A 17,793-nucleotide genomic window follows, 5' to 3' on the forward strand; every position below is an offset into this window, starting at 1 on the left:
CCCCCCCAAATAAATAAATCTTAAAAAAAAAATAGATGTACATTCATTCTAAAATATTAACTGGGTTTTTGACTATGACAGGAGCTGTGCTAGGCCGTAGGGACACAAAAAAATCGTGATTAATAATTTTGAGAACCTACAAATTAAATATGTTAGGTTTGGTGTTAGGCGCTTTATACAATTTTAGGTAAGCCTGACAATAACCTTGCAAGTTAGGTACCCTTAATCGCATTTGATTATTGTGGAAATAAAGGTTTGGCAAGGCTCAGTAACAATAAACGTCACTAGCTGGTGGGAGGTGCACTCGGTGCAGCTGGTGAGAATCAGGAGTCCCATTAAAGTCCTGCCTCCCACTTCCCGAGACAAAACACAGGACTCCGCCCCTCGTCCAGGTCTGGCCCCGCCCATCCGTAATGCGCCTGCGCACTCCCCACGCCAACCCTCTCCTCCCCGCCGACACGCGGCGCGCCTGCGCACTGGTTTCCCATGTGGGCTCGGGCCGTCAGCAGGCTTCCCTGAGCTGGGTACCGAGACCCCATCGGTAACAGGAACTTGCCCCTAGCTCAGCAGCCGCCATCGTCCTGCTGTTGCCCTCCTCTCTCGGCCTTTCCCCCGCAGCGCACCATCGCCATGGGCAAGAGCCGGACGAAGCGCTTCAAGCGACCTCAGTTCTCCCCTACGGGCGACTGTCAGGCCGAAGCGGCAGGGGCGGCGAACGGGACTGAGGGAGAGGAGGATGACGGGCCGGCGGCGGAGCTGCTAGAAAAGGTGAGGCGGGGGCTCGCGGCGGCCGCGAGGGGCGGGGCTCGCGCCGAGCCCCCGGGCAGCGCGGTGAGCCCCTGCCGCGGCCCCCGCGCCTGCGCTCTGCGCCGCCTCTGACACTTGGTCCCCTCCCGCAGCTCCAGCATCCGAGCGCCGAGGTCCGCGAGTGCGCCTGCGCGGGGCTGGCCCGGCTGGTGCAGCAGCGGCCCGCGCTGCCCGGCTTGGCGCGTCGGGACGCGGTGCGCCGCCTCGGGCCGCTGCTGCTGGACCCCAGCCTGGCGGTGAGGGAGACGGCGGCCGGCGCGCTGAGGTGAGCCGGGAAGGGGGGTGGCGGCGGCCAGCCAGCGCGCCCTTGCGTGCCACGCCCCGTCGCCTGTCACGGTGCACTTGCCTGCGGCAGCTCGGAACATCCAGAACTGCCCAGGGTCTCCCATTTGCAGAGGGGGGATTTGAACTCAGCCTGCAGACTCTAGAGGAACCCACGCCGCCCGGGCCACACGCATTCCGTCTGTCCAGCTGGCTGCTTCAGCTGCAGCAGCCGTCTGTCAGGGATCCTCCCCGCAAGGCCTAACATACTTTACGGCCTCTCCAAAAAGCCTCCAAAGTCCCGAGGTTCTGTGAGCTCTTCCAGTGTGTGTGGCAGGCGTTCTGGGTGCAGGGGGTTTGAGCAGGCAGAACATTGAGCAAGAGCGCCGAGATCCCTGCCTTCACAGAACCCATGTTGATGAGGAGACGGGAGCCTAGGAAACTGGTAAAACAGGTAATAGGAGATAGTGAGAGGTGCGATGGAGAATACCAAGAGGATGATGAGCTGGAGTTGGGGAGTTACTTTAAATTCCGATCTGTAGATGACACTTGACCTGATGCATCAGAGCCAGACATGAAAATCCAGGGGAAAAGCATTCCCGGCAGAGGGAACAGCAAAGAAGTGAGGCAGCAGAGGGCTTGACATGGTTAAAGAACAGAAAGTTTGGGCACCTGGGTGGCTCAGTTTGAGCGTCTGCCTTCAGCTCAGGTCATGATCTCAGGGCCCTGGGATCGAGTCCAGCATCGGGCTGCTTGCTCAGCGGGGAGCCTGCTTCTCCCTCTGCTTACTGCTGCCCCTCCTTGTGCTCGCTCTCTCTCTCTCTCTGACAAATATATAAGATCTTAAAAAAAAAAAAACATAAGGGTTAGTGTAGCTGAATGGAGTAGAGGGTGGGTATCATAGGAGGTGAGGTTGGAGTGATGGACAGGGACTTGATAGTGTAGTGCTAAAGGGCCTGTTGTGAGCAGGAGTGGCCTGATCTAATTTACCTTTTGAAAAGGCTCCTCTGATGGCTGTACAGAGAATGGACTGTAGAGGGGGCAAGAGTAGAAGTTAGTATTTGCAGTTCTTGCAGCTCTGTTAAATTATGTTTGATTCATTGATTTAGCAAGTGTATTTTGTGTGCCTTCTGTGCACTAGGCAATGGGCTGGATAGGCTGTGGGCATGTGTTAGTGAACAAGACAGACATAATTTCTGTCCTTCATGGATCTTACAGTATTGAGGGAAACAGGCATTAACCAAATTAATCACACGATTGTATAATTACAACCAGTGATAATTACAGAGGGTGCTATGAGAGGATATAACTGGGGGCTCAGGGAAGAAAACCCTAAGGGAGGGATGGGGATTAGCCACATGCTGGAGGAAATTGCATGTAGGAAGCCCTACCCTTTCCCTGAGGCTTACATATCCTGGGCGCTTGGAAGGTTGTGGGGACATCTTCCAATTCATCTCCATATACTCAGTGCCAGGCACAGTGCTGTGCACTCAGAAGGCAAGCAAGCAGTGTCTTCCCAATTAAAATTCAGTTTCGCTAGCGTTCCTTCGGCCTCACTGTCATTCAGCCTTACCCTTGCTGCCCTTGAAGTCTTGATCCCAAGAAAATGTCCCTTCATATCAGATCATGCTGTGATTTGTTTGCATTAAGTAGGAATAGTCTTCTCCCCTCTCCCTTCCCTGTTGCCATGCAGCTGTGTATTGTCTCAGACTTCAAAATTAAGTTGTTACGTGGAACCAGGATCAGAACAGATGGAAATCTGTGGATTGGTTCTGTAGCATCTTGCAGAAATCATAAGCAGTTTCATCTGGAAAACAAGTGTGGGGAGAGATTAAATTTGAGAGCTTAAAAAAGTGTTTTGTGACATGTGCTCTGAGAAAGTAAAACGTATTTTAAACTTTTTGTGTAGAAACCTCAGTGCTTGTGGAGGTTTTGACGTTTGTGATGACATGGTGACTAAGGATATCATGACCCCTCTGGTTGCACTGCTGAAAGAGGTATGTGGTTTTTAAAGTAGCTTCATGGTACTTTTTTAACTGTAGCTTTTTGTATGCACACTTAGTTGTTTTTTTTTTAGTTCTTTGGTATTATTTCATCTTCCCTCAAAACATTCTATGGGAATTTTGTTTCTTTTCCTAGAAACATTGATTTCTCATGATTAATACCAATTTCTATTTTTTGTCCCTACTATCTTTACTTATATGCTAGTTGGAAAAGACCTTCCTAAAACTATAGACTGATTCCTTTAGACCTTAAATTTTGTAAATAAAAATAATTAGTCTTATATGGATTGCTTATTTTTGTGTCAGTGGTGTTTTATGTACCATTTAATCCTTGGCACCAGTCCTATTTGGAAGGTGGTATTCCTGTTTTGCAGATGAGAAAGCTGAGGCATAATTTGCCATGAAGATTACGTTACGTTTTCAAATTTAGTATCATGCCAACCTTACTGCATAATGGGACATACGCATCAGGGCGCCTGGGTGACTCAGTTAAGTGACCGATTCTTGATCTCAGCTCGGGTCTTGATCTCAGGGTCATAAGTTCAAGCCCCACGTCGGGCTCCACTCTGGGCTCTGTGCCCAGCGTGGAGCCTACTTAAAAAAAAAAAAAAAAAAAAGCAGCAGCAGGTCTCTAAGGTGCTGCTAGTCCACTATTCTGTATTGTTGGGTAACTTTTTTTTAAGATTTTTTAAATTTATTTGGCAGAGAGCAGAGAGCACAAGGAGGGGGAGCAGCAGAGGGAGAGGGAGAAGCAGCCCATCCCCCCACCGCCCGAGCAGGGAACCCAGCGTGGGGCTCTGATCCTACGTCATGGGATCATGACCTGAGCCAAAGGCAGACACCCAACTGAGCCTCCCAGGTGTCCCTTGATGGATAATTTTTACTTAAGTCTTTATAAAGAATATCCAATTTTGATGAGAGGCATCAGTCTTAACTCTGTTTAGAGTGTCGGTTCTGAACTGGTGGTGATTTGCCCCACAGGGGACATCTGGCAATGTCTGGAGACGTTTTTGAGTTGAGGGTAGGTGTTGCTACTGGCATGCAGTGGGTAGAAGCCAAGGATGCTGCTACACATCCTCCAATGCACATGTCAACGCCCACAGCAAAGAATCATTCAGTCCAAAGTGTCAGTGGTGCTGAGATTGAGAAGCCCCGCGGTGGAGGGTGCCGTGGATCATGCTAGAGGGGCAGGACCGCAGGGGTACCGGGCACCAGCTTTACAGCCAGAATACCTGGGTCTGAATCCTAGCTCTGCCATGTACTAAGCTACACCTTCAGCAATCTCCCTGTACCTCAGTTTCCTATTTGTAGTGGATGACTGGGGAGAATGGTTCATCTGCTTCACAGGTGTGTGGTCAGGATCAAATGACTTAATGGAAAGTTCTTAGAGTGGTGCCTTTCTGTGCCCGATTTACTATCTTTATTGCATTAGATGAAATACTTTGTATTGATTTTACATTTTAAAATGTTAAATGCTTTGTATCCAGTTTGTACAATGACTTGTGAACTTTTTTTGCCTGTATTTCTTGCCAGAAGGGAGCAGGAGTGTCGGAAGGGTACTGCTTATGAGAATTTGATCAGCTCGTTAACCACTATAATTTCTGATGTTTAGTTTTTGTGATTCTTCACTATCATTAACCTTTTTGTTTAATTATTCTTTGGAACCGGGGTACTAATCATGATATTTGGTTACAGTGTAGTGCTGGCCTGGATTCAAATGAGATGTCTCCACAGGAAAAAAAAGATCAGAACAGAAATTCTATTGAGAACATAGCCAATGAGGCCATGAATGTGCTGTGGAATATATGGTAAGAATCTTTCTAAACACAGCCTCCTGCTACAGCACCACTCAGGCTTTTTCTGTTAAACTGTAGTCTCTGTTCTCCTTGGTGGGGCTGTAAATCCCTGATGTTAATGCTTGGTAGGAGGTGGTCTCAAGTGACCTAAGATCAACCTTCCTTCCTAAGCCCTTTTCCTCATAGCATCACTACAGCTTTGTTTGCTTTATAACTCTTCTCTCCAATCATTGCTGCTGACAGAAATAAGAGGAATCGTGACTGTTACCACCTGCTACACCCTAGTTCTCCCCACTACCTGCGCAACCTTAAGCAGTCACTGTGTTAAAGCTGGTCAGGCCACCAAGCAGTAGCTGCTTTGGTCTGGCACCTGGAATGAGATGGGGGCCACAGCCCTCGGCTGGTGCTTTACCCCTCTACCCTGGCACTTGCCATTTGACAGGGAAGTAGATGCCTAAGAAGAGTTCCCTCAGCCCTGGTAGGAAGAAGGCCACATTCTCCATGATTGTGGTGGTGGTAGGGCTGGAGTGGACTTGCAACTAGGAATGGAAATGGCTAGAAACACTACCTGGATTTAGTTTTTCCTACCCTATTTTATGTCCCACCTTTCTAGCAGGGTTCTGCCACAGTTCCTTATTTTCTAGTCAGCAGTGATGATAACTTCTGACCTAAAAGCACAGGTATATCTTAGAACACAGGACTAAGTTGGATCCTGAAAAGCTGCCTACATAGCAGTCTGAACTTGCCTGTGATATCATTTCAAACTAGTGGATGCATTCCACCAGAGAAAGTGGAGAGATCAGGTCTGAGGAAATGACATTTGAGCAAGCCGGTGGGTACATTTTCCTGGGCACCAGATAACTTTAACTTACTTAATTGTTGGACTTAGAAGTTTTAAAAATTTTTCCTTGAAAAGAGCCTGAAAAAATATTCTCCACACTCTCCTGAATGCCTGTGAGCCCTATCTATGTCATTTCCAGTTGTCCTAGCTCTTCACTTTTTTGTTTTATACTTCATATTTTAAGTCCTATATATTTAAGTTGCATACACATGTATATATTTGCAATGACTTTAACGCATGTATGTCTTATCTCCCTGACTATACGTCACTTTACTGTGGACATCTTAAGGGTAGGTTCATAGCAGTGTTGTAGTAACTACTTAGGTAGATAGGCAGGCAGAGAATAGTTTATCTTTAGATAACAGGATTGAATTTCATAATTTAGTCAGCTCTGTTTAATAATCTGGTCAGCTCTATTAGTATGTCATGTATATGTGATATGTATGGAGGGTTACTTTTCTCTGGAAACATGGATCAGATTATTAAATCAGCTGTTTACCCTGTATTTAGTATGTATAACATTCTTAACATTAATTCTGACTTTTTTATTAAAAGGTAGTGTAGTTTGCTTTGTTTTGTTTTTTTAAAGATTTTATTTATTTGACACAGAGAGAGAGACAGCTAGAGAGGGAACACAAGCAGGGGGAGTGGGAGAGGGAGAAGCAGGCTCCCGGCTGAGCAAGGAGCCCGATGCGGGGGCTCGATCCCAGGACCCCAGGATCGTGACCTGAGCCGAAGGCAGATGCTTAACGACTGAGCCACCCAGGCGCCCCAAGGTAGTGTAGTTTCAAATGTATTCTAGTAATTTCTCTTTTGTAGACTGCAAATTCTGCTTGTTGAAATTATAATAGCAGTCTAGAGGGAATAAATAAAATTAGTTTTATTTTCTTTTAAATTAGTGCTTTTTGTGTAAGTATAGAGGCCTTTTATCCTCACTTCAACTTACTTTATGTTGTGGAAGGAACCGTAGGCTGGACCCAAGGAACCACCACTAACAAAATGTGCGATCTTTGGGTAGATCACTTCACCTTTTGGGGCTTGGGTGTCCTTATGTATGAGATGAGGAATAGAAGTTAAATGATTTCTAAGCTCTCTCCCAGCTCCAGCCTCGTATAAGGAAACTGGCATGCAGGTAAAGAGATTGGCTAAAATGTTCTGCTGTGATAGAAATAAAAATACAGATAGCCAGTTTTGTGTATGTACAGTAAATAAGAATGGGCATTGGTTTCTTCATCTATAAAAATGGTGGGTGTTTGACTCCAATTCTTGTTTTATTTTGTTTTTTTATAAAGCCTAATTTATCTTTTCATAAATTTCTGTGGTTGATTTCTTAATGTTAAAATGTGAATAGTAAAATTTTTTTTTCCCCCTTCAATTTAGTGAATGCAGTAGTAGAGCAGTATCTATATTCAACAAAGAAGGGTGTTTGGAGATTGTATTAAAGTATTTAAGTAGGTTTCCCACCAATGTTGACCTGGCTATTTCAGTAGGTAAGTGAAGAAAAAGTGATGATTTATTAAGTATGTGTGGCCTTATTCAAAAATTTTTATTCCAACAAAGCATGTTTATTCTATAGGAGTGATTTTTTTTTCTCATTTTATATATAAATGTGTAACTGAGTTCTGTTTGTTCTGAATCTTTTAAAATCTATGATTAATACTTTACTTACTTATACATTTTCCTGCTCTTCACTCTGAAAGGGAGGAAGGTAATTATGTGAGCAGTATATTACCATTCTTAGAACACTTTATTAATTCTTGAAGCTTTCATCTCCCATTTACTGAGAAACAGTAACCCACAACTACCAGGCCTCTGAGCCAAAGTTAATTGGAATCTAGACTTACTTAACTGTCTTGTACCACTATCTCATACTCCCAGCAGAAAACTGATATCTTGTGCTTTTCTTGAGAGAGGAAAATAAGTGATTGAAATTTCATGTAGGCCTGCTTCCCTTCTGTGGGAAAGGGCAGGCAGAGCTCAGCAGCTTCAGCTGCCTTGACTCCCTCGTGTTCTCGCTGTGTGGTTAGAGAGCCATAGTGGGGAGCCCTTGTCCATTTGGAGAGACAGACTGGAGGGTGGGTGGCCCAGCAGAACTCTGGGGAGAGTGGAGAAATAATTGATGAAAAGCATTTCTTTTCTACCCATTATAATGGCCAGGCATCCAACTGTCCTTTTATTTAATTATGCATTTCTCCTGGCATGAACTGAGTGTGTTCCCCTGACTGATGCTCCTCTTGGCTCTAATGGATACTTTTAAGAGAATAGAAGAAAACAGTGAAATAAATACTACTGGGAAAAATTAAAAAATCAGTTTCTCAAAATGGAATCTTTGGCAGAAGGGTGATTTATGAATAAATGTGGATTTTAAAAACAGTTGAACTAGGAAATTGGTAGGTGGCTTTTAATCTCAGAGGACAGTTTTTCTCACAATTAGGGAAATTCACAAAAGTTAATAGCTTTTAAAAGAAAAACTTCACTTCTATTTTTGTATCTTTAGTCTTGTAGATTTAGTTATTTTTAATTTTTGTCCTGTAATAAACTGTAAAAAAAAATGGGTCAGAGAGCGTCTGCCTTCAGCTTAGGTCATGATCCCAGAGTCCTGGGATCGAGTCCCACATCGGGCTCCTTGCTCAGTGGGGAGTCTGGTTCTCCCTCTCCTTCTGCCGCTGCTTGTGTTCCATCTCTTGCTGTGTCTCTCTCTGTAGAATAAATAAATAAAATCTTTAAAAAAAAATGGGTCAGAATAAAGTAATTTTGCATTGTATAATGTTTTCTTTCTGCATTTAGCTAGATTCATGATTTTTTAAACAAATGTCTAATTACTTTGGTTTGAAAGTCAAGCAAGGTTTACATACAGTAAAGTGAACTTTCTGAGATTCCATCCTATATATTAATATGGCTTTCTTTGCTCTTGTGTTGACTTTATGGTGACAACCTCAGTTTCTCTTGGCTTTTTGCTAAAGTGAATTTAATTAGTCTCTTAATGAAAAAGAATTACATTTGGATATATGCGTATATGTGGATTTGTATACACATGTACTTGGGGGAACCAAACTAGATTCCAGCAGTAGCATATATTTTGACTAATTTGGATGGGCATGATTGACTGAAATTTTGAGACCTGGAAAGAAATGGATTTGTTTGGAATACACTAAGAAAAACACATCTGGGCTTGCTTCCTCTTTTGTGCTTCAGAGGTTCTTCTGTCAAACCTGTCAGGCAATCCCAGTTGTTTTGATACTTTCAGTTAATTATTTCTGATATGCGAATTGTAATCCATTGTCTTATTTAACTCAAGGAAGAAGTTAAGCACTAAAGGGATCATATGTCTTTTAATATCATAGTCATCTCTTAATTTACTCATATTTTTTTTAAGATTTTATTTATTTGAGAGAGAGAGAGAGTGAGAGAGAGAGCCCAAGAGGGTTCGGGTCAGAGGGAGAAGCAGACTCCCTGCTCAGCAGGGAGCCCGATGTGGGACTCGATCCCGGAACTCCGGGATCATGACCTGAGCCGAAGGCAGTTGCTTAACCAACTGAGCCACCCAGGCGCCCAATTTACTCATATTTTTATGTAAAATACTTTTTTTCCTTTTTTTTTAGATTTTTATTTATTTGATACAGAGAGAGACAGCTAGAGAGGGAACACAAGCAGGGGGAGTGGGAGAGGGAGAAGCAGGCTCCTGGCCAAGCAGGGAGCCCGATGCGAGGCTCGATCCCAGGGTCCTGGGATCGTGACCTGAGTCAAAGGCAGATGCTTAATGACTGAGCCACCCAGGCGCCCCCCCCCTTTTTTTCTTAAAGAAATATTGTTTCACCAGAAATAGCCCTAACTTTTAAGGTCATGCTGAATTTAAAGGAAGACAGAATGTCCCCAAGTCCAGAGCTTGTTCTCGATAACAGAACTGCTAAAAGCATTGTCTCTCCCGTAGGCTTTTTGCTACTGGTCCCCAACATGTACAGAAATTGAGGAGAAACCTTAATAAATGTTCATAGTAATTTCACATTGTCACACCATTTAAGAGCCTTTTAAATTGTATTTGGTAAAAGTTTATTTTGTAAAGAATTAGAAATTAAAAAGAAAAAAAAATCTTTCATGCACTGTTTGAGAAGCCCCGTTTGCATGTACCATTCTTGAAGTAAAGCATACTTCCTTTACAGAAGTTATCTGTGTCTGAAGTTGTGAAAGATGCAAATGTTTAGATGGAACCAGAGAGTGTAATGCTTCGTGACATAAGTCAGAGGAAGACAGATACCATATGATTTCACTCATGTGTGGAATTTAAGAAACAAAAAGGTTGGACATAGAGGAAGGGAAGGAAAAATAAAATAAGATAAAAACAGAGGGTAGCACACCATAAGAGACTGTTCCAGGGTTGCTGGAGGGGAGGCGGGTGGGAGGATGGGGTGACTGGGTGATGGGCATTAAGGTGAGCACTTCATGGAATAAGCACTGGGTTGCACCTGATGAATCATTAAACTCTACCTCTGAAACTAATAATACGGTATTTAACTAAATTGAATTTAAATAAAAATAAAAAAAAGATGCACATGTTTTCTGATGAGTTAAATTGGTGTAAATTAGCCTAGCAGAATTCATTGGTGTCTAATACTTAATTTTTATCTTTATAGCCTATTGTTTGCAGACAGTAACTGAAGATAACCCAGAGCTGCTGAAATCTTTCAGTGCCCCAGCATTGAGTGTACTGGAATCAGCAATGCTTTCTCCTGTCAGTTCCATGGAGTATATTCTATTAAAGACACTGGTGGCAGGTAAAATTTAGCCGTAGGTGGCAGTGTGCTTTTTTAGTAATTTGTAATGGGCAGAGATGGAGGCCAAAATTCAGTCATTCATTCATTTTCACCACATAATGACCTTCTGTGTTTATGTCTGTTCTGAAAATTGTAATATTTAAGTGGAGATCCTTAATTCAAGAGGTTATGCATAGTTATGGAGCCTTCTAGAACAGGTTTCTTTTCAATTTAGCAAGCTACTGTCTTTGTATAAAGAAGTGCTCTTGTCAGAATCCTTTCTTGTTTACGAACCAGTGAGTTCAGAAATGGACATGACATGACCACCCTCTTTTCTATAAAGCCTGGATTCATACAGCCGCTTTCTTCTAATAGGTATCCTGAGCTTTGTAGAACCCTGTTACAGTACAGTTAATTACAAAGTGAAATTCAGTAACAGTCCGTCACATTTCCCCATTGGCTCTCATTGCAGCTTTAGAAATCTCCCAAAGGGGGAGAAAACATCTCCTGTCTAAAATTCTTTACCCCCAGCTCCTTTCTCCTTGGGATTTCTAAATGTAGAGATAAGAAATAATCTGGTGATCTGTTGAGTAGTGGGTAATTTATATATTTTCTGTATATATCTTCTTCCTGCTCTTCCAGAGGTAATTTATCATGAGAGGTGTTTTTTAGTAGTGAAATATATGTAACATAGACTTTACCATCTTGACCATTCTTGAGTGTATGGTTCAGTAATGTTAGGTACATTCACATTGTTGTGCAACCAATCTCCAGGACTCTTCATCTTGCAAAAGTGAAACTCTGCACACATTGAAAAACTCCCCATTTTCCCATCCTTCCACCCCCAGCAGCCACCATCCTACTTTCTGTCTCTATGAACTTGACTATTTTAGGTGCCTCATCTAAGTGGAATTATATGGTGTTTTTCTTTTTCTGATTGGCTAATTTCATTTATTTTATTATTTAAAAAAAATTTTTTTTTTAAGCTCTACACCCAGTGTGGGGCTCGAACTTATGACCCCGAGATCAAGAGTTGCATGCTGTACAAACTATGACTAATGCATTTAGTATAATGTCCTCAGAGTTCATCCATGTTGTAGTGTGTCAGAATTTCCTCCCATTCATGAGCAGATGGGCACTCGGGTCGGTGGCTATTGAGTAATGCTGCTATGAATATGGGTGGACACATATCAGAGTCCCTGCTTTCCATTCTCTTGGGTTCATATCCAGGATGTATTTTTATTTTAACAGTGACTTTTTTTTTTTTTTTTTTCAGTTAGTCTGTCTGCTTACTTAATGGTAGCTCCTCTTCTGTTTTGATAAGCAAAAAACCAAGAACCTGCTGTCTGGTTTGTCCAGAAACCTTGGAATTTTTGTGCATTTCGTTCCTCTCTTGGAATATAAGAAGCTGCCTAGGAGGGCAGCTCAGGTTAAGATGAAAGAGAGCGAGGCAGCTTCATTTGTCGTTTCAAGTGAAACTTGATCAGTGTTCTCTTGGTCTGTTGCTGTGCGGTGTGTCTGAGAGAGGCATTGTGTGCCAAGGAAGAGAGAGATGATTGTGCAGGACTGTAATAAAGGGAGCCGCCTCTGTGCAAAGCTTTTTTTTTTTTTGGACATTTAATAAAAACTGAACACAGGCAGAGGGTTGGAGATTTTTTTTTTTTTAATTACACCTGAGCTTAAAAGAACCAATCTTGTAGAAACTGTATTTAATAAAAGCTTTCACAGGCAAGTCCTTTGTCCTTACGTGCATTTTCCCCCCAGGCACCATTTGGAACCTAAAGGACATTATTCCATCCAAGAGTCAGGCAGAAATCATAAATGCCATACTGAAGATCTTGTCTGACGTTCTGGACCTGGATGCTGGTGAGACGGTAATTCGAATGCATGAGGCCGAAAAGCAGAGGTTAGAAGCTGCCGCAGAGATGGAGGACGTGCTGGAGAGCACCAGCTGTGGCTCTCTGATGGAAGACGATGAAATGGAAGAGATCCCGCACAAAAGAAAAGTCAGAAGGAAAACCTTCATTTCCGATTTGCTTCCAGTAAGTCAGATTGATACATGCAAGCCTGGATTTATACAGCCGCTTTCTTCTAATAGGTATCCTGAGCTTTGTAGAACCCTGTTACAGTACAGTTAATTACAAAGTGAAATTCAGTAACAGTCCGTCACATTTCCCCATTGGCTCTCATTGCAGCTTTAGAAATCTCCCAAAGGGGGAGAAAACATCTCCTGTCTAAAATGAAACTTTTCTGTCCAGAGGATTTCCAAGAGGGGAGAGACCAGTACTTTTGTAACACTTAAACATGCAGTCATCTTCCTAAGTCCTGTGTCTCCCCTCTTCAGTTACACACTCTCCGCCAGGTTGTCTTCGTTACCGAAGGAGTTTGTACTTTGCTCCAATGATACGTGCATTCTTGTCTCTTTTGTTTTCATATTTATCCTTACCAAAATAGCAGGCTCAGCCCGCGTTAGCCCAGCATTGCTGAGCAGAGAAGGTTGGATGTTTGTGAGAACTGGTGGTTGTTCATGTGTGCCGACACACTTGTGTTGGAGTAAAGGTGAGCAAGCTCAGGGGCGGGGAGCATTTCTGCGGAGCCAGTCCACGGAGATGGAGCCGTGCTTCGGGAAGGTGTTTCCCCCCAGAGAAGGTCAACGAGTAGTTGGGAAGGCAGGGAGGACAATGACTTGGCTTTATTCGTTCAGGTGCACGTTTTCTGTGCTCCTTGTGTGTGCCAGGCACTGTGCCGAATGCTGATGATAGAAAGACGATTAGGACATTTTTCTTGTCTTCAGGGACCTTTTCCGTCTTGGGAGGACAGATGCATAGTTAGGACACATGGCAGTGCTTGTGCTGAGAGCAGGGATAGGGCTGCGCACAGAGTTTTGAGGGAGTAGTTTGTAGAGCGAGGCATGCCCAATAGACAGCCCTGGTGGGAGAGGAGAGGATGAGGTGGTCAGAGAAGGCTTTTTGGACAGAACACCTAGCTGTCTTAAAGGATGGGATGGGAACAGCGTGAAAAGCAGGTTAGTGTCGTTAAGGGGGCCTGGAGGCTGGGAGATGGGTTAGGCCACTGACAGCATTCTGAAGAAAGATGACGGAGGTCGAACTGCAGGAGCCCTAGCCCTGTCCTCGCAGGCTTTCTGCACGCCAGGTGTGGCCTCTCCTGATCCACAGCAAGTGAACTGAAACTAAGAGCTGTCTTCATTCAGAGTCTTAAGAGTTTTGAGAAGTTTATGCCCAATATAAGATTTCTTTAAATGGAATGTACCTGAAAAGAAATATAACAGTATCCTCCTTTCCTGGATTCACAAAGTCTTGTAAAGCATGAATTGGTGGTATTTTAATGAAATCATAATGTTGTCATGAGAACTACTTTCCCAGCCCCCATGGATAGATAGCCCTTTGGTGCACAGCATCCTGTTAAGTCCCAGGGTGAATATAAACATGAGAAGGCTGCCCCACCCTTGAGCTGCTTGCAAGTCATAGGGTTGCTTCAAAATCATAGCACCACTTTTGGCGTGGGCGGGCACATATTTGAACCCCCAGTTTATTGCTTCTGTAGTCTGAGTAAAATTTAAAATCAGTAAAACGAGAGAGACAGAGGCAGAACCGTGTGCCGTAGCCTCCCAAAGGGGTGTCTATAAAGAACCCTAGTAGCATTTTCTCTGCAGCTTGACACCGGAAGGGTGAGTTACAGATCTGAGCAGACGTGTGTGTGTCTCCGCCCCCTCCCCTGGGGGGGAAGGTCAGGATATGACGGATCAGGGCTTGGAGGCTCTGCAGCTGTGGTGTTGCATGGGCTGGCCCAACTGAAAACGTGGACTGTGATTGACCCCGCGACTTCCCCCCAGCAGGAGTGGGGAGTACATTTGGGCTGTAAGGGAACTCAAGTGTCTGAAATCCCTTGCAGGGAGGGGGAGAGCGGCGCTCTTGCGTCCTTCCACCGCTCCCCCAGGGACTCCTATAGGGAGAAGGTGGGGACTGAGATCCACATCTACCAAGATTCAGTGCCACCGTATAAAAAGTACTGAAAATCAACCATCATTTAGGCATTTACTTTTCTTCGTATTATTTAAAAATAGAACATTGCTGCTTATAAAATGCGGTGTTTTCTCATAAGGAAAGCTTGCTTTTTAACGTCTGGTAACATAACTGAGTGGACCAGATGATTAACATGATGGTCAGTCAGCCAATGTTTAAGTGCCTGTAGGGTGCCAGTATGTGCCTGGAATACAAATGTAATGTCCGACAACTCTGGTCTTTCCCACTGCCTGGTGGCTGGTGCAGGAGGCCTTCTGAATCAAAGCCTTTAATTTGCGTCATTTAAAGTAAGAAAGTGTAACCACAAATATGTAAAGAGAACCAACCCAAGTTGTCATTTTAACATATGCAGAAGTAGAGGAATCCCTCGCCCAGCTTCCACTGTTACCCAGTGATCAAATTGTAGTCTGTTTTATTTCATCTATTTCCCCACCTTGCATATTTTGGAGCAAATCTCAAATGTCATAACATTTCATCGAGATTGGTTCTTTATGTTCATTTGATGACAATAAGAAGCAGAGAACGGTTCTGATCAGGAGAGTTATAAAGAAGTAGAACTTAACTTCAGGGTTCTTCTGAGCCAGATTTTCATACATCTCTAGGGGATGGGAGCTCAGCAACATCTCTTATTTAGCTTTGAGTCTCTAATAAACTTTTGTTTACTTGAATATCATACACACATAAAGCAGGTAGGAATAGTTTTTATATATCTTCTTCCCAGCAGTAAAAGGAATGCAAATACATTCCTAAGCTACATCTTTTAAATGAGCACTTTGCTTTTAAAATAATTTTTATCAAAAATAATTATCTTTTAATAATAATTTTATTATTTTAAATTTATTTTATTATTTTATTGTTATTGTTATAGATTTGATTTTTAAATAACCCCTGCGCCCAGTGTGGGCCTTGAACTCACAACCCCGAGATCAAGAGTCTCATGCTGTCCCGACTGAGCCAGCCAGGTGCCCCTATTTATTATTTTTTAATAATAACTTTGAACATGGTTCAATATTGCAGTCAAATTGTTGCACAAGAAGTTGCTGGAGGATTATAAATCAGTATGAACATTCCGGAAAGGAAAATAGGAACATGTCACAGGATCTATAGGTAATCCTTTGACCCAGTAAATCTAAGGAAATGAGAAATCCAGGTAATTTGAAATATTCCAAATTAAATGATAGTGTATCCATTTAATGGAATATTGTACAGGCATTAAAAGACAATTAGAAGCTTGTTGAAAGGGGGAAACATTCAGATGATAAAATATACATTATTTTTAGCCTATGCACTATTCTGGAATATCAGCGTAGCTATTTCACTTTTCATAGGTAACTTGAGAATTTAGGTTATGTAAATTTCTACAACCCATGTTAAGTTCATGTTAATTATTTCCAGAGAATAAAGTTCTCCCCTTTCTTCAGTCTTAAAGAAATGCCTTTTTTTTTTTTTTTTTTTTTTTAAGATTTTATTTACTTGGGACGCCTGGGTGGCTCAGTCGGTTAAGCGTCTGCCTTCGGCTCGGGTCATGATCCCAGGGTCCTGGGATCGAGTCCCGCATCGGGCTCCCTGCTCAGCGGGAGCCTGCTTCTCCCTCTGCCTCTGTCGCTCTCCCTTCTTGTGCTCTCTGTCTCTTTCACTCTGACAAATAAATAAAATCTTTAAAAAAAAAAAAGATTGTATTTACTTGTTAGAGATAGTGAGAGAGAGCACAAGCTGGGAGGAGAGGGAGAAGCAGACTCCCTGCTGAGCAGGGAGCCTGATGAGGACCCTGAGATCGTGACCTGAGCCGAAGGCCGAAACTTAATGAGCCACTCAGGCGCCCCAAAGAAATGCTTTCTTGCAGGGTTCAGAGAAAGCCAGGAAGCCAAGCCTGTCTGCACCTTAGCCAAGCTCTATTGGTCACGTAAGGGCTCGTTAGTAGTTCTTGTTAATGCAGTCTTTTCCAACGAGACGTCTAAGCATCTAAAAGCTGGTTTATTGTGTTTAAGTGGCTGGTCTCTGAAATGAGCTCTTGTGTTAATCTTAGTGTTCTGAGCTACTTCTTAACACATTGGATTAAGTTTCAGGGTGAATTCAGTTCAGAATTCCTGAATATTTATCTTTTCTCTCCAGCTACCTAAAATAACCGTGCAGATAGGTGGAAGCCCAGTTAACGGTGGCCTGCTGCTCAGTGCCAGGAGCAATCATAATGCTTGTTTGTGCTTCAGCACGTTATGACTTTTCTTCTGGCTGCCCCATCCCCCATGCACTCTATTCCAAGGGTAAAAATCATCCAGTAGGCTCTAGCTGAGGACATTCACGTGAAAATACTTTCCCAAACATTGAGAGTTGTTTGTTTGTTTATTTGTTTATTTATTTATTTATTTATTAGCCCACTGACAAGGAACTGAGAGAGACCATAGCATTGTTGACGGCTCAGCAGACTGCTCTGGAAATTATTGTCAACATGTGCTGCAGTGAAGGTTTGTTACCAGTTTATATGTTTAGACATTCTCCCCCTGGACTGAAAGGGCAGCTTCCACGAGGATTTTCTTAAATATTCCAGTTACGTGTGGTTTGCACTCTTCCCAGATCCCTCCGATGATGAGTGGGAAGAGCTTTCTAGCAGTGATGAGAGCGATGCATTTATGGAGAATTCCTTCAGTGAGTGCGGTGGGCAGCTGCTGTCTCCCCTTTGCCTCTCCCATGAGGTTCACACCGCATTCACCAACTACCTCATCCCAAAGAAGGTAGTCTGTTTTCAAGTCCAGCCTCATTGTGGAGCATGGGAAGGGCTTGAGAGAGCTATTCACCGTGTATGCAAAAGAGGTTTGCTCGCACTTCCAGACTTTGGGTAATTGGTAAGAAAGAAGCTAGAACTAACAGTAGTGGGAGTACGCTGGAAAGTAGATCCTTCCCAAGCCTAACCATTTCACTTAGAGGCAGTAGGTTGGGACTTGATAAAGAGATTGTGTGTAAAATGATGCTAATCTTTAACCTTTGCTTTACTGCCTTTCTTGAATCTAGATTTTTGAGAAAACTACCTTTCCAAACAGCACTGCAGTTGACATATGTTCTAGGAGTCCCACTTGGAAATCTTTGGTCAGAAAGTAAGAACTTTTCTGTTTTCAGAACTCTTTGTCATTGTTATTACATGAAAGGATGGACCACTAACTAGAAGAAGCTGACTCCCCCCAGATTGAAGAGTTCTGTTCCTGTGCATATTCTCTAGAAAAATGTGTGCATATGTGCACTAAGCCATGAAAATGTGCATAGCAATGTGGTTCCAGTTGCCCCAACCAGGAAACAACC

General features: G+C 43.2%; 1 protein-coding gene across 3 annotated transcripts in view; it reads left to right on the plus strand.

The window, feature by feature from the left end:
• Positions 1–472: 472 nt before the first annotated feature.
• The window catches only part of HEATR3 (HEAT repeat containing 3), a 39,247-nt gene continuing 21,926 nt past the window's right edge, over positions 473–17,793 (plus strand). Inside the window, exons 1-10 of one of the 3 annotated variants that reach the window (XM_028094537.2) lie at positions 473–768; positions 900–1,072; positions 2,978–3,065; positions 4,767–4,879; positions 7,089–7,198; positions 10,340–10,480; positions 12,224–12,501; positions 16,874–16,964; positions 17,074–17,231; positions 17,509–17,591. In XM_028094537.2, the coding sequence (XP_027950338.2) occupies positions 631–768; positions 900–1,072; positions 2,978–3,065; positions 4,767–4,879; positions 7,089–7,198; positions 10,340–10,480; positions 12,224–12,501; positions 16,874–16,964; positions 17,074–17,231; positions 17,509–17,591 (1,373 nt within the window). In that variant the 5' untranslated portion in view covers positions 473–630. Of the gene's footprint in view, positions 769–899; positions 1,073–2,977; positions 3,066–4,766; positions 4,880–7,088; positions 7,199–10,339; positions 10,481–12,223; positions 12,502–16,873; positions 16,965–17,073; positions 17,232–17,508; positions 17,592–17,793 lie in introns of those variants that run through there. The other 2 variants (XM_028094538.2, XM_028094539.2) reach the window with 2 other exon arrangements.

This window comes from Eumetopias jubatus, unplaced genomic scaffold (assembly GCF_037043125.1).
Source record: "Eumetopias jubatus isolate StellerSeaLion01/CBP00866 unplaced genomic scaffold, mEumJub1_p1.0 scaffold_10, whole genome shotgun sequence".
Classification (NCBI taxonomy): domain Eukaryota; kingdom Metazoa; phylum Chordata; class Mammalia; order Carnivora; family Otariidae; genus Eumetopias; species Eumetopias jubatus.